General features: G+C 41.3%; 1 protein-coding gene across 43 annotated transcripts in view; it reads right to left on the bottom strand.

Moving 5' to 3' along the window:
• LOC136429904 (liprin-beta-1-like) overlaps positions 1-16,069 on the bottom strand; it is a 63,017-nt gene extending 46,948 nt beyond the window's left edge. For 34 of the 43 annotated variants that reach the window (XM_066420010.1, XM_066420016.1, XM_066420026.1 and 31 more), the window contains exons 1-3: positions 15,892-16,069; positions 4,968-5,120; positions 1,887-2,051 (exon numbers count right to left, since the gene is read on the bottom strand). In XM_066420010.1, coding sequence (XP_066276107.1) covers positions 1,887-2,051; positions 4,968-5,058 — 256 coding nt within the window. In that variant the 5' untranslated portion in view covers positions 5,059-5,120; positions 15,892-16,069. The remainder of the gene's footprint in view (positions 1-1,886; positions 2,052-4,967; positions 5,121-15,891) is intronic. The other 9 variants (XM_066420041.1, XM_066420048.1, XM_066420053.1 and 6 more) reach the window with 5 other exon arrangements.
• Between the last annotated feature and the right edge of the window lie 551 nt (positions 16,070-16,620).

Genomic DNA, 16,620 nt, shown 5'->3' with positions numbered 1-16,620 from the left:
AACGGAGTCTAAGATGGAGTTCAAGCAATTTCACTACCAAGGGCAGGGAATTTTCTCTGCAATTTTCTGGGGCTAATCACAAAGCAGAGAATTCTGCACTGGCAATCACTGCAGCAGCAGGTTATATCTGGTGCCAGAGAAGAGTGTAATAGTAATACACTGTGCCAGTCTTCTAGGTCAACTCAATGTTTCCCGGGCTGCATGCAGGGTCTGAGATTAACTTTTGGCACATCCTGTGCTCCTGGCATCCTCTATTTTCTAGGACACAACATATACAGACAAACCAGACCTCTCCCCCCTTCCTTAATCTGTAAAATGATAACTTCATCCTTTTTCCACTCATTTCCAAAAGTCTATGTCACAGATAATTATTGCTATTGTCAGGACCGTAATTACAGGGTGTATGTTCACCTTTGTGCACCCAAAAATTTTTCATTTAATATATAACAATTATATAACCTTTGCTGTACTTTGTTGATGTATCGTTGAAGAAATTCATCAGTCACATGTACTGTAATAACAGTTTTTAAGTCACTGTTTGAGGAATATTCTTGTAACTTTGTTGATGTATTACTTGTTTGAAATCTTGAAGTTAGCTATTTAGCTACTTATTTACTTTACTTTGGTCGAGCTCCCGCTACTTAGTCTACTTTATTTCATGTTGTGCACCAAAATTCTTTCTCTGCACCTATATCTTTAGGTCGGGTGCACCAGTACACCTACATGTATTCCCAAAAATCAATTTCAAACCCTGACTACTGTACATTTGGTGGTTGCTACATCTGTAGTCCCCGCTGTCGAATCTCGCAATAACACGAAAAGTCGTTCTTGAGCCCTCCGATGATTTTCTGGCAGAGGCAATGGGGAGATACCATCTGTTGACCTAATCAGTAGGCACAGCCCACAGGGTCAGTGTGATCCCGGGCTAGTTTACTTTACAGAGACCGCCCTCTGAAGGGACTGTTACAGTGTCAAAACAGTTTGTCTGAGTGTCAGACATTCAAGTCACATAGCAGCTTACTCAGCTCACATTCATAAGGGATGACTTATACTCACATGAACACTAAAAACAACAGTACGGTAGTAGACATTGTTAGATATATCACTAATATACACGACGTAATAAATACCAAGGGGAAGAGAAATTACATTTGAATAACACTGATGAAAATTCTAGCTGCTGCCCTACTGTTAAATAAAAGTAAAACAGTACAACTTTTAACAACAATCATACAAAATATCCTTAAATTTCATGGTATCTTACAAAAGTACTAATCAACAATTAATCAGTTGATTTAGTCAACTTTTAAAAACATTTTAACAATTTGACTTTGACAATTATGTGAATCTGTTAACTTAGGCATGCAACTTCGCAAATTCTACAATATTAGAATCTAGATTTACCACAAATCAAAATACTACATCAACATCACCGTCCACAAAAACTGAAGAGGGTGTCAGACAACCTTGGAACTCAAAAGGACGCTGTGTGTACGTAAATCCAGGCTGTAGCGAGGGTTGTGGTAAGTCAATCCAGGCAGATATCTCTTGGCTGCCGGCCAGGTCTATATGCAGGGGCCAGGGGGACTCCCAACTCTCTATATATGTCAATGAATGAACGGGTGCATGCATTTGGTGGCGCTCGCACTGTCAAAGTCAGTACAAACGACCATCCTTTACTAGACACAGTGATACCTTGTAGTAAGACTACCCTCCACCCACTGTAAGTGTAAACAGCTTCCACATTAAGTTCAAAACAAACATCAGGCCGTATTTAGAGGGTGTGTGTTGATAGACTAGTCCCAACAGCAGCTCAAGAGAAGCCACCACAGGGAGTTCTGTTAAAGGCGTTACCTTCAATTCACAGCAATACCACGCCACCCTACCTGGAGTATGGGAAGAAGAGGCGTTGTTGTTGTTTTCCACAAGGGGCTCGGACAAGTTAAGTTTGGGGGTTTCGTCCTGACTGTCCGAAGGCTCTGGGCTTGGCGGGGGCGAGGTTTCCTTGTCCGGCTTGCTTTCCTCGTGCGCTAGGTCTTTTTCAACAAAATCTGGAGGTGGATTCACAGGAGAGACAAAACGGCAAAATACTTACCCACCACCGCTGCAACCGTGCTGCCCTAGCGACGTAAGCAGGTACTGCAGGCCACCATGCAACGAGTAGGAAAACCATGCAATCCCACTACTGTACTAGTATCAGCAGTCTGCCTCTCTGTATCAAGTTGCCACAGGCCATATGAGCAGGGAGGGAAACCTGCCACTAACCCAGCTTCATATTTGGCTACCAGTTTATCACCCCTCTCACACAGTGGTTGGCTCCACTTGTAGTTCTTTACAAGCATGAAAGCAGGACTGTACCATGCAGGTTTTGGGTAGGGAATCAGCTGAAGTCAAGTTGCTGCTTGATTTTCAACATGTATGGAAATATACAAAACTAACAATTCTCATTAAGGGAGCACACCCCAGTTTATTTGAGGTTTCAATTGGAGACTGCGCACCCTCGAGTCTAGGTACTGTCTCTTCCAGGGAAGTATTCCGAAGTAAATCAACTGTGTATGGGATGAAAGCCTATCCCTTCCGCTATAGGACCAGCTGAGTTCTGTTTCTTCAACCTCTCTAACTTTGGTAAATCAGGAGACAAAAACATAATTTTCACGTCAAAAACGATGGTCAAATTTTGGCACTTTTGCGTAGGATAAAACTCGTAGAAAAAATTTTCTAGGTAGAAACGACTGATGTTGTCAGAAAGAGAAAAACCTAGCGTACAGTCGAGCCAATTATAAAGAAAATTCTAGTACTTAGATTTCTTTAATCATCCACGGCGCGAGGTATGTCAGCATGACCCACAGAACGCAACAAAGGTCAACCTCCGGCCAAGGGACATTTCACCATCAACGCGGATGGATATCCGGAAGTAAGGCTCAGATCGAAACGCAATTTTCACCCAAAACACACCAATTCATACGCTTTTCAGCCATGCTAGTATCTAATGTCAGTTCGAAGCACATTATGAGAAATCTAAACTCAAACCCAGCCCCTCGAAACCCTTCCGTCACTTTTTTGTCGCGCACTTCTGTGGACCCCGGTCGCGGAAGAACTGGGGTGTGCACCGTTAATATATGCAAATTATGATTTATGTTGTCTATGACTTAAAAGAGTTATCACCTATCAGCATGCGAAGTTTGAGTTGTTTGCGACTTTTCGTTCTCGAGTTACAGGTGGTTGAAAGTTACCGTGTCGGAAGGCTGATTTTGTCCTTCTGGGCCTCGGTACCATTCAAGGCGCATAATAGCAATTACGTCACAATGGTAGCTTCCACTTGAAGACGATTTTTTCCATAAATTCATGCTTAATGAACAGGTATTGCAGTAGAAAGGCATGTCAGTGAGACGCTCTTGTGATGGAGGAGGCTTTCCTTCTATTTCTGACTAGAATAAACGCTACAAACCGCCTAGAACGTAGTTGACTTCATGACGTCACAATGACTTTCACTTGCCTGTCTTTTCCATTGAGAACAGTGCCGTTTTAAGTTCCGTACTTCTACGGGAAGCAGTTAGAATTTTAATTTTGGGCGTTAACTGATAGAGAATAGACCTAGCCTTATTACCCAAGTGCTTTCGTTGCCAAGATTTCTTTTATTTTGTAGAAAAACGAACTTTAATGATGTATCTTTGGTTAGGATGGCGGTCTGAGCCGCACTTCTAACAGCTATGAACGTATAAACGGGCATCTGCTGAGAAAAGGCTGTACAAATTGGTGTCGGTCTCGGTGCGATAAACAAGCCTAGGGATGTATCTTCTGATTTGTGCGACTTATTTGCCTGAATGTTGTAAACTAGCGCGACAGCGAACTTGACACTGGATTGGGCAGGAAAGTACGAGAATGACGTCATCAAAGGCTTTTTTTCATTGAAAAGCGTCTGCTACTTGATGCAGGAGCGACTATTAAACAAACATATGCAATATCCCAGTGCCCCTGTAGTAGAGCAATGCAAAAAACAATGTTTTGGTAAATGTTACGTCATCAATGTTCAGGAAACACACTTTGAAGGCTGTTTGGCCGTGTTCTAAGGGGGGGGCGTGGGAGGGGGGCAAATCAGCACATTTTTTTCGATCAGGTTGGGTCCGGGCTACACAGTTTCCCGGAAAAAATGCAATTTGTTGGCTGTTATGGTCAGTATGTTTTGCAGGACGGGTCCGTTTAAGGGAGCACACCCCAGTTTATTTGAGGTTTCAATTGGAGACTGCGCACCCTCGAGTCTAGGTACTGTCTCTTCCAGGGAAGTATTCCGAAGTAAATCAACTGTGTATGGGATGAAAGCCTATCCCTTCCGCTATAGGACCAGCTGAGTTCTGTTTCTTCAACCTCTCTAACTTTGGTAAATCAGGAGACAAAAACATAATTTTCACGTCAAAAACGATGGTCAAATTTTGGCACTTTTGCGTAGGATAAAACTCGTAGAAAAAATTTTCTAGGTAGAAACGACTGATGTTGTCAGAAAGAGAAAAACCTAGCGTACAGTCGAGCCAATTATAAAGAAAATTCTAGTACTTAGATTTCTTTAATCATCCACGGCGCGAGGCATGTCAGCATGACCCACAGAACGCAACAAAGGTCAATCTCCGGCCAAGGGACATTTCACCATCAACGCGGATGGATATCCGGAAGTAAGGCTCAGATCGAAACGCAATTTTCACCCAAAACACACCAATTCATACGCTTTTCAGCCATGCTAGTATCTAATGTCAGTTCGAAGCACATTATGAGAAATCTAAACTCAAACCCAGCCCCTCGAAACCCTTCCGTCACTTTTTTGTCGCGCACTTCTGTGGACCCCGGTCGCGGAAGAACTGGGGTGTGCACCGTTAACATACACGTACCCAGAAACAAGAATGGAACATTCCATATAAGAGGGGGCGCAGCAAAGGGTTGGACCATTCCATTGTGGGGTAGGGGTGCACACTTACCGGCGATGATGCCGTCCATTTGCTCGAGCGCCGCGGCGAGCATCTCGCTGGCGTCCGTCGTCATGTTCGTGGAGGCAATGTTGGTCGTCATGGCAATAGCTCGCACCAATACTTCCCAGTTACCAGCCACTCATCAAAATGGAGAAGCCAAACCTGCATTAAAAGAAAATCAAATCTTTAGATCAATATTCAACGCATAGGAATGGTATTAAAGCAAGCTCTCAAAATTAATTATTTATTTATCTATTAATTTTAAGATTTATCACATTTGTGGAAGGATTGACATAACAGGTAACTATCACCTTTTCAAGATGTCAGACCAGACTGTAAGGTCTGATCCACTCACATTGGGAAGGACCCCTACTCTTTTCAATATAAGTGCAGTGGGTTCTTTGACGTGCTTGAGGTGTGGCTCTCCTCAAACACGGGATCCCCATTTAACGTCCTGTCAGAGGGATGTCCCTAATCAAAGCTAGGTACTCATTTACACCTGAGTGAAGTAAGGAAAGTCACATTAAGTGCCGTTCCCAAGGGCACAATATTGACGGGACACCGGATTCAAACCTAAGATTTCTGGGTTCTGGGCCAAACACCCTGCCACTGCGCCACCGGGATTAAGAAGTCTATTGTGAACACAGGTTAGACAGTAACAGAATATAGAGACATCACTACTTATGGTAAGACTGAAACTTACTGGGTGGTAAAAACTCACACTGCCTCATCAAGATTTCCTAAAACTCTTTCAAGATACAATCTCAGCACTGATAGCTCCTTCCCACTTAGGAAGATTATCGGCTGCAACGAGTGCCAACTTCCCTGGGTTGCTGAGGAGGTAACTTATCGCTCACTGACAAGCAGACATTCTACACATTCCCTCCTATCAGAGGATAAGGAGGGGGCCAGGAAAACTCAAACCACAATGGCACAAACCCAAACTTTGCTGAAATAAACAATCCTTTGCCGCATATCTTAATTATAGTAAAAAAAGAATTCAAGAGATGGACCAAGCAGCATGAACCCTTGCCAAAACATGCTGAAACTGCAGACCCCCATACACAACCTCCAGTCAGCTGGAGGTTGTTACATCTGCCCACAAGGCCATGCAGGTGACACAATCACACACGTCTCAATCAGAACGTCTTGTGAACTTGTTTTAACCTGACTCCTACCTCTGTATAAATGTAGCACCCAGTGTATCTGTTATCAATTTTTCCATGTAAATATACAATTTGTAGAATACAACACGGTGTATTCCATATTGCACCTCTGATATACTGGAACCATGGATGATGGAATGTAAGCACAATTTTATACCATATTTATTCAACTAACGACATGTGCCATAACAATATTTGGTTAACTTGTCACCATTTCTGGAGTGAAAAGTCTCCAATTCAAGTGTCTAAAGAGTATCTGCCGTCTTTTCCACAAGTTGTACCATAAATTTATGAGATGTAAACAGTTCCACAATCAACATCTTTACACTCACTTTACCTGCAGGAATCTCTGTAGCTCCCTAGACAACAAAAAAAACATGTAAACATGTTTCCCAAAATATTTCTTTGATAACAGAACTTAGGTGGCGAAAACTTCTAAAAGACACACCAGAACACCACCTTGTAGCTAGCTGTCACATGGCAAACAAACATCTTTAATGATCTTACCTGGTGCTTTTTTTCCACCCACCTACAACTTGTCAATTACACGGCAGATCAAGAGACCATAAGGGGTCTAGCCTTCACCAGGGCCCCCCTCTTCTTTGTATGTCAGAGGTCAAATCACTGGAACCAATCAACAAACCCTAACTATTCTGGATTACTGTAAATGCAGAAATGTTAGCAGGTATTCAATTTCATGGTAAGGAGAAAATGGAGTGTACGCGGTGGTTTTGAGTTCACGTTTGAAACAATAGTAGCGCTACAGTCACACAATGGAACAGCTTTTTACGGTGGCTTTCAATTTGCAGTAAAGAGTTCACCGCAAAAAAACCCCGCAAACATAAAACCACCGGGAACATTTCTGCATTTACAGTAATATATGAAAACCAGGGGGTTCAGATAAGGTGGCACCTGGGCTTCCCTCTACCATTCCTAGAACCCAGCAGAGAGGGTTTGAAGATCGGCTGGTAAATTAGAACTGACAGAACAGAGACATGACCAATTAAAATGCAAGGCAGGGGGACGTCCCTTCTTTCTCTTGATGTTTTCTTTGACTACCCTATTCTCCAATATGGTAACTACCTCCCCCACACAAGTTGGACTGCTTTCCAAGTTTCAACTATGATTTGCATAAAGGGCCATGCCACTCGTTCATACCCAGGGCTGTCTCCAGGACCCATCCCTCCGCCCCTTCACCAAGTCCGTCTAAAAATCTGAACCTTGGTGAGGAGAAATCTATGAAATTGTATCTTTTGTAACCTTGAAAGGACAGATTTGACAACGAAAATCAACAACATGGGCTCCCAAACGAAATGTATCTTTTGTACATATTTGACAACGAAAATCAACAACATGGGCTCCCAAACAATGAGTGGGACGGAAAAGAACTAAAGCTGGAGATAGCCCTGTTCATACCTAACAAACTGGTAACGTTACAACAGTACATTTATACTGAGAGAAGAACACAACGGTTGCTTCTGCTTAATCATTTACCCTCTGAAGAATGTTCCCGATAGATACTGCGGATTCCCTGGCCACTCTTTGGCCCCATTTTACAGGAAAGAGGTACCAGCTGGTTCCTGGCTTGCTGCACTAAACAGAGAAGCAAGCTGACATGTTTCCACTGTTTGTTGCCAAGTTTGCTGACACACGTCTATGTAAACAAGGCTGACCCTGTGATCTAGTCCATATCCAACCCTCATTCCTACCACCTTATCAAACTTGCAGATGTTAATAAAACTCTGCATTAAGGAGGTTGAAGAAGCAGTAAATGCACTCATAATGCAAAATCCATCAATCAAGTTCACAACAATGGCATTTTTTGATAATCTAAATCAATTCAATCATGTACAGCTTCAAATAGAAAACAACAATTTGTTTAGAAATACATAACGTAGCAGCAAAAATTGGCACAATTTGAATAGACCTTCCCACCAGGTACTACTAGTACTATGCTTGATTCAGAATATCTGCATAGATTTTCTGTACTACCAGTTATGTCAAAGGTCGGAGTCTGACTCTGACAGATTGGTAATTTGCAAAGTGTTCCCTTCATGATCAGTTGTCAAACCTAGTTCATATCCAGCAATTGACTTGTCAGACTTGTCTAATCAAACCTAATGGAACATTTCAGCAAAGCTAGCACTAGTAGTGGTAGTCATGGTAGTAGCAGGCCGTTTTGCGGTCCATACAGAAATGAAAATCTAGCCTTCACCTGAAAGCTCATCTGCATTGGTAACTTGGTAGAAGTTATTCTGAATCAAAGTTAAACTGCAAATTGCCAACACAAAAATTAGATTGCTCATAATGGAACATTTCAGCAAAGCTACAAAATGTAGCAAGTAGAAGCATTGTCCCTTCTTTTTGAGGTCCATACAGAAACAAAAATCTAGCCTTCACTTGAAAGTTCATCTGCGTTGGTAGCTTTGTAGAAGTCATTCGTAATCAAAGTTAAACTGCAAATTGCCAACACAAAAAACAATGGATTTCTCATTCCTTTCCAAAGAGTGGAGCTGATCAGTCGAAAATTTGTCGAAGTCTACTTTTTGTTGTTTGGCAACTTGCAGTTAAACTTTGATTAAAAATTTGGCCTTGTTCATCTTGTACATGTACAATATGTCTACAGACTACAAATCATACTCATAGGGATGGTAGTATTGGACAGTTGGACTTGAACAGATACGAGCTCGGACATACCTCAGGCAAATGAAAACCACCAGTCGCAGCAAAGCGTCACAAGAACTTACAAGAAGCATGAAAAACTGCCCGTAGTCCAGTGAGAGAAACCGTATCTGTTATAACAAGCCAACACCAGGTCTATATACACTGTGATGTAACGTCTGCCAGGCCAGGCCAGACCAGGACATATTTCTTCTTGACAACTTCACTCATGGCCATATTCATTACAGGTACACATTCATTTTGTCACAGTGGGGTGATCGGTTACATGGCTGAAACAAGGGAAACTCTTGTTTGCTGTCCATTGTCCATTGTCAAGTTATATACATTTAACATCTACTAACGTAATTCCACCAGGGTACATAATTCCGACACCCTGAAAAGATACGTCCAAACAGATCTCCAACCCAACGTCCCCATATGTACCCCTGTATATCCAAACTGTGCATACCTGGATGGTGCTGCACAAGAAATCTCTCAAACAAACTGTTTTTCAAAGTGGCGGATTTCTGTAACCAGGTGCGTATTAATGTTAATGGAGGTTATACATAATCCTTATGATTACACATATTGTGTTTGAGAAGAGTTGTTGTCTTTTTGTTGTTTATACAATCCTGGAAAGATAAAATTCACCCAAAAATGTTCCTGAATTCCCAGGAAAACAACATACACCACAACTCTTGTAGTAGGCATATACAGTGCAGTAGTTTATGACCAATTAATTTATGAATATGACAGTCTGTCTGTCTGTGATATTAGATGTATCCAAGCTAGTACTGTACATGTAATTCACTTTATCTTCATGGTAGCAAAATTTCACTGTGTAAGGAAAATTGACATTTTCACTGAACTTTAACTTCACGGTGGCGGCAAGTGATTTACAGAACGGACGTGTGAAGGAATCATACTAGCCTGAACTCAATCAAGCTCCTGTAACGGTTTGCCGCCCTGTAACCGCGCGGGGAGGGGACAGAAATACCCGGACAGCTGGAGTTTGCGTTATACAGACTAGAATCATACATAATAGAGTTTTTTCACAGTGATGATAAGTTCACAGTACAGAGGTGACCGTGAAATCGGTGAACCTAAAGTTACAGTGAAAGAAACAAGAATTACAGTATATGTGCCATGGGTCCAGGAACCACACCTTTACTTTGGTGAGGCCCACAGGTATGTTAAGAGGTGAGAGGGATCCGCCACACCTGAGTTGTTGCCTGTACAGGTAAGTACATTTGACCAGGTGTGGACATGCCCCATTTCCATGACGACATACGCACACGAGCCGTCCTGACAAACATCCCTTTCCTGTCTCTCATTCCGTAAACAAAAACCCATAAAACTCACAAACAAATCAACGATTCTTTTTTTTGTATCGTAAAGGAAAGTCAAGCAATATTAGGGCCCGAAATCAGATTTTGAAAGTCAATTTATTTAGTCATTTCTATACATCGTACCCGGAGGTCAAGAGACTAGGTAGGTAGGGTATACATCATGATTAGTTCAATAACCCTATCACAATGTATAGCGACGTCCATCATGCAAGAATACACCGTCATTGTGAAGTGAGAACTCACTGAAAATCGTCGCCAGGGTTTTTGTAGGCTCGCGAAACTAAGGGTATTATCGCATACATTTTCGCTCGGTTTTAAAATGCTCAAAGTATGAAGTTATTATGCATATGTGCTGAATAGTGTTAGTAAATGTCACTACCATAAAGATTTCAGAATTTTTTTTATTTCCATATTTTGGGCCCTAATAATAATATTGCTTTGGTTGCCTTTAAAATTTCAGCTGTTCGGCCACCAGGGTTTTTCCAACCCATCTCACTCCCCTCTCCTACACCAGGGACATGTACACATGTGTAAAGCTCCGCTGTGTTGTTCTTGGCTTGTGGACAAAGTGACGCCAAAGTAAAGCCACAAAGAATGCCAACAATGCTGGGGGCCCGGCCTATACAAAACAGGCTTAAGTACGAGCCGTGCTAAACAACTCCATATTCACCACTTCTAAGGAATAAAGGCTGATTAAAAGTATTGACAAAATAAAGCACTCGGTGTCAACTGCGGCGTATCATTACGGTAAAAGCCAACCGTGAATAGTTTCATCAGGTTGGTAAGTCACTGAATAAAAAGACTCTTTTCACACAACTAAGAGAAAGGTAAAGTAAAACTAAAAGCCAACCTACATCACACACACACTCCGGTTAAGCGTATTCTTTTCCCCATCATCTGGGGTTTGACGTCATAGATAGACTTTACTTCAATCACTTCGCATTTGATTCCTATAATTACAGAAGACAGTGTTTATACCATGAGGAATAACCTGATCAGCACTCAATGAAATGTGTTGATTATAGTATTATGTTGAAATAACAGTAATTTCATACAGGATAAAGGCAAAAGCAATACAAACACTTATAATGGTGAAAGAGCAGCATTCGCACTTCTTGTGCTTAGTGTTTTGACGTTCAAAATTTAGTAAACGCAACATAGAAATCCTATCTTGGAATTTGAATAGGGGCCGTCTAGTTGTGAGAAGTAAGGGGCAACTAAGTAAGTCATCAGAGTAGAGTGCAGTAGACCAAGGTGTGTAGGGCAGGTAATTGGAACAGGGGGCTTCTATGTGGTTCCTAGGGGGTTAAGGCGGAGGGGGGGTCAAATCATTCGTAATTATTCTATGCTGTTTGAAAGTGATAAACCAAGGAAAGGTATCCTTATCCTGTCATATACACAGACAATATTTACTGATAACTATTCATTCAATTTCCCATCCCAAGGTTAACATCTACTATAATTCCACCAGTGTACATAACTCTGCCACCTTGAAAAGGTACATCCAAACAGATCTCCAACCCAAAGTTGCCAAGTATAATGTACTCCTGTATATCTAAACTGTGCATACCCGAGGTGTGATGCAATAGAGATCTTTCAAACCCACTGTTTTTCAAAGTGGCGGATTTTTGTAACCCGGTGGATTAATGCTAATATATTATAGATGTTACTATTCTAACACTCACTGAAATATGCTAGAAAATGCTAGCACTTAGCAAAATGGCAGGTAAGAGTACACACTGAATGTTGTTGCAACATAAAGTCCTTGAAGAAAAGCTGACAGGAAACAAACATGCTAAGCTAGACAAGCAAACATCAAAACACCCCAAGGTCAGACAAGGTCATGTACCCAGAATACTTCACACTCTTCCTGTTCCCCCTGGCATCAGAGCTTTCCAAGCAGATGTTGGGTGGACAATCATGAACAGAAGAGAGGGTAGGGTAGGGTAGGGTAGGGTAGGGTAGGGTAGGGTAGGGTAGGGTAGGGTAGGGTAGGGTAGGGTAGGGTAGAGTAGAAGTAGAGTACATTGTAGAGTAGAGTAGAGTAGAGTAGAGCAGAGTAGAGTAGAGTAGAGTAGAGTAGAGTAGAGTAGAGTAGAAGTAGAGTACATTGTAGAGTAGAGTAGAGTAGAGTAGAGCAGAGCAGAGCAGAGCAGAGCAGAGCAGAGCAGAGCAGAGCAGAGAAGAGAAGAGAAGAGATGAGAAGAGAAGAGGAAATTGATTAAAAGTAACAGCTTGTTTATTAATCTTTCTTAGTTCATTCACCCTTTCAAAATGATAATTGATGGTTTTGAAACATGCGACAACAGCTCCACAACGGAAACAGAGCTGCTTCAAAACTCTCTGTGGCAGAACATTTCACCAGCTGGCTTATAATTAGCAGACATGGGAAAGTCCAAATTATGACCTAAAAGGCATAATTATCACCTAAAAACTGAAGCGAAACAAGATTGGAATGACTAATGATTGGTTGTAAAAGGTACATCTGACAAATTAGATGATTTAGATCCCCCGCTGTTAAGTGCCTTTTCTAAACAGCCCTTTTTAAATACCACAAGTGGACTGTCCTTACTTGGGTTACCGAAAAATTCCCAGCGCCGGTGACCCGCACAGCGAAGAATTCCCGACTCCAACGAGCCACACAAGAATGTTGCTCGCCACTTTTCTCACAGACCGCGGGAAAGAGACTTACAAATCACTTCAAGAATTCTAACGTACTCACTGAAGCATCACGTAGAAGAACAAGGTAGAAATGTTGTATACAACGATAAACTAGAGCAAGTAAAGAAAAAGTGTTTGTTTATCTTTTTCTTTCAATACAGGAGTGGTCAACCTGCTGAAAAGTATGTTTTTACAGCATGGCAAAGATGGGATCTAGAAATTTCGGGAAAAGTCACAAAGTTAGATCTAGATGGCCCCTTTATCAACGAACCATTCAGCCTTACAACTAAGATGTATCAGAAATCACAAATATGCAGTAAATCCTCTTTCCACAATTTATTGCAGGCCGGTCTGATCTATAGCTATCAAGCTATTTGCAATAAAAAAGGCTAATTTATATTATCGTAACATTTCACGAAGCTCCAAGGTCAAAGGTCACCGGATCTAACCACCCGGAAGTGACACTGGCGCGCGCACTTTTCTGAGAGATATTTCTCAACAATCTTTCATCCCCTGCGTAAACTTTTTACATTGTCACAGCATCCGTATTATAAACTACAAGTGTGGTAAGTTTGAAGGTCCAGAGATTTGCCATTTTCACACTGTGCGTAAAAGTGCATCGTCCGTCCCGTGCGCACATACTGTATGCGAGTTGAGAGTGGACACGGCATACTTAATACACAGACTGGAGAGCACTCTGCACATGTTCGCAGCTAAAACTCACAATTCCCGTTGCCGCATTGGTATGTAACTTGGTATATCGTTTGCTAGGTTGCGTGTGGTGATGCACGTTGTCTATTTTTCAATGTAACAGTGACTATACGATCACAGCAAGTAAGGAAGATTTATACCCCGTATCTGCCTGAAGTATTCCAGTCATGCATGACGGATTATAACATGGTCCCTATGGCAGGGTAGTGGGACATAGCATTAATCATAGGGGTGCAATTACGATATTGGATTGACGTTTAAAGTAGTTATGGTGTAACAAAGCTATTGTGCATCACCACGCCGAACCAGGCAAACGATATGCCAAGTTACACACCAATGCGACAACGGGATCGTGAGTTATAGCTGCGAACGCGCAAACAAATGCATTCCCAATACTCCCAGAAGGAGGTATTCCTCCTTCCCGGAGTAACAAGACACCTTACAGGGGTCACTGGGAAAACAAAGCCCTCGTTTTTGTTCTGGCTTATACAGCAGAATGCTTGTTATGCATGGGGGTCACAGGTTACACAATTATCCCATCAATACTGTATGTAGGACCCTGTCAGACTACACTTAATTCTTAAGGGCCCACTTGTCTTAAAATAAGAACTTAAGAATAAGAAAGCAACTTGTCAGTAATGTAAACATAGACCAATGTGTTTCAAACCACAGCAGCCTGGACTAGAACATAAACATTGATTATGCAAGCAAGTTTGATTCATCACTTCATTTGGAATGAATCATCTTCGCATGTTTCATCGTAAAGAATTGCAAGGTTGCAGAAACTATCCAAACCAATCTGTAAATTAAACAGTACCATACTATAAACATGAGTCAATCTTTGTATCATGCATTTGAAAGCTGTACAATCGAACATGTGGAAACTATATCAAATGAATGGTTGGGCCAAGAACATTATAAAATGTCCTTGGTTGGGCGTAAGCAAAAAACACATTATTTTCTGTCAACTAATTTGTAGGGAACAGTTTATTTACTGTATCTCACAGAATAGTTTACAGAAAAGGCAACAAAATAAACAACAGCAAAATAGCTGCTTACTTACAGAGATTGTTATCTGTTGTTGTTGCATACTTTACTATAAATAACGTTCAAAGTATTTTGACACTTTTCACAATGTACTAGAATTATATGATCAAGCAGTTGCAAGAATCAACACTTGTGATCATGGATTATCGTTTCATATTGTAATTAGGCAGACAAAAGGTGTTTTTTCACCCAATTGATAAGAACTAATTCAGGAATGGACCACTATGCTTTGTGTTGAAAAGCACACCATCCAAGTATAGTATAATGTTCAGGGGCTAAATTTGTGTTTAAATTGTTATGAACACATTTCCATTTCTAATAATAAAACATCTCAACCTCAATTTTTCCTAATCGTTAAAAAAAATCCTGCAATAATTTTGTAGCATTTTTCCAAGAAATTGAAATCCAAACACGAAATATTGACATTCAATACAGTTCATGGTATTGCTCATCCATTTCTGATAAACATTTCTTCCTTACACTATAGATTGGAGTAGAAATGAATTTTTTTAAATCGTAATAAAAATGCTTCAATAATTCTGTGGCATTTTTCCAAGAAATTGAAACCCAAACTTGAAAAATTGACATTCAATACAGTTCGTGGTATGGCTCATCCCTTTCTAATAAACAATAATCTCTTCCTTACACTACAGATTGGACTAAAAATTAATTTCTTAAAATCGTAATAATAATACTTCAATAATTTTGTAGCATTTTCCAAGGACTTGAAACCCAAACTAAAATATTGACTGTACATACAAAGCATAAAGCACAGAGCTCGAGTTCATTCACCTTTGTCCCTCATATTAGATTTATTGTTGTTCCAGACCAAAACATTGGAACAATCCCGACGCTGGCCGTGAACTTGCGGCTTCCACATACCGTGTTGTTTATTCTAGGGGACCTGGAGTGACCGAGAATGTAGGAAATCCAGACAAAACTATGTATGACTCAGCTAGAGGGCCGGATATACTGATATGCCGTGCCCAGGACGGAAGCATTGGGAGCACAATAACAGAGTTCGATGAATATTTTAACTCGATCAACTACAATCAAAAATCTTTTTTTTTTTAATAACGTAAACACTCTATAATTCATCACCATGAAGCTTAGATATATACACATCTGTTCCACACATAGTTCAGGGTGGTAAACATCAGAAAAACATGCTAAGAAGAGGTCTGTTTTCTATCTGAGGCAACGCGCGGCAGACATTCAACAGGCCCCCCTCCCCTACCCTGGCGAACTTTCAATCAAACTGCAAAAAGCAACTTCCCGACACCCCAAACTCACGTCTGGAATTCGGCCCCTTACTCCGAAACCACACACGGAACCTACCTCAAAATCTCGGTGCACAATCCTCAGCTGTTTCTCTCACGCTAGGATTTCGTTCCCGGTAAGGCAAGGCTCTGAATACAGGCTTTTTTCCGGACCAAATTTGCCACGATTGAGAAGAGTTGCCTCAGGCCAGTGCCGCCATGTTGGATCAGATTACCGTTCAGGTCACGTGACTTATTAGCCTGGGTACCGGGCCACCGCAGTGCAGGTATTAATCCTTCGGCAGGGGAAGCAACTTTCCCCGCCACCAGAGTTAGCACACGGGCCCCTAATTACCTCTAGCGATAGATATTAGAGATCGGCTGCCAAGAGAAATCGGGTGTCAACTCTATCCCCTACTAGGCCTTCCCCGGCCAAAATGGGGTTATCCTCCCGAATCACCCAAAGGGTCTGATATCCAGGCTAATGAGTGAGTCAACTTCCGGTCCCACCCAAACCTCCGTTGGGAGCAGAGAAAAGTTGATAAATAGCAGAAAATTGATTTGTTTACTTTTAGTCATTGTCTCTTTGTGTGTTAGGTTTGAACAGGAGATACCCTCGTGATTGTGCATAAAGCTACACCCACCTACAATAGAATAAGTAAACAAGAAATCTCTGGTCCAATGATGTCGAGTTTGAGTCCATATTAAACATGTTAAAAGATCTTAAAAAGTCTCATAGCTTTTATTGAAATTCATGTAACCAAGAATGCGAATTACTTCTTCTTTTTTACCTCTGCTGCAATCTTCG

This window comes from Branchiostoma lanceolatum, chromosome 3, assembly GCF_035083965.1.
Source record: "Branchiostoma lanceolatum isolate klBraLanc5 chromosome 3, klBraLanc5.hap2, whole genome shotgun sequence".
In the NCBI taxonomy this organism is placed as follows: Eukaryota; Metazoa; Chordata; class Leptocardii; order Amphioxiformes; family Branchiostomatidae; genus Branchiostoma; species Branchiostoma lanceolatum.
Note: the sequence above shows the minus strand (reverse complement) of the source record. Positions and strands in the feature narration are given on the sequence as shown.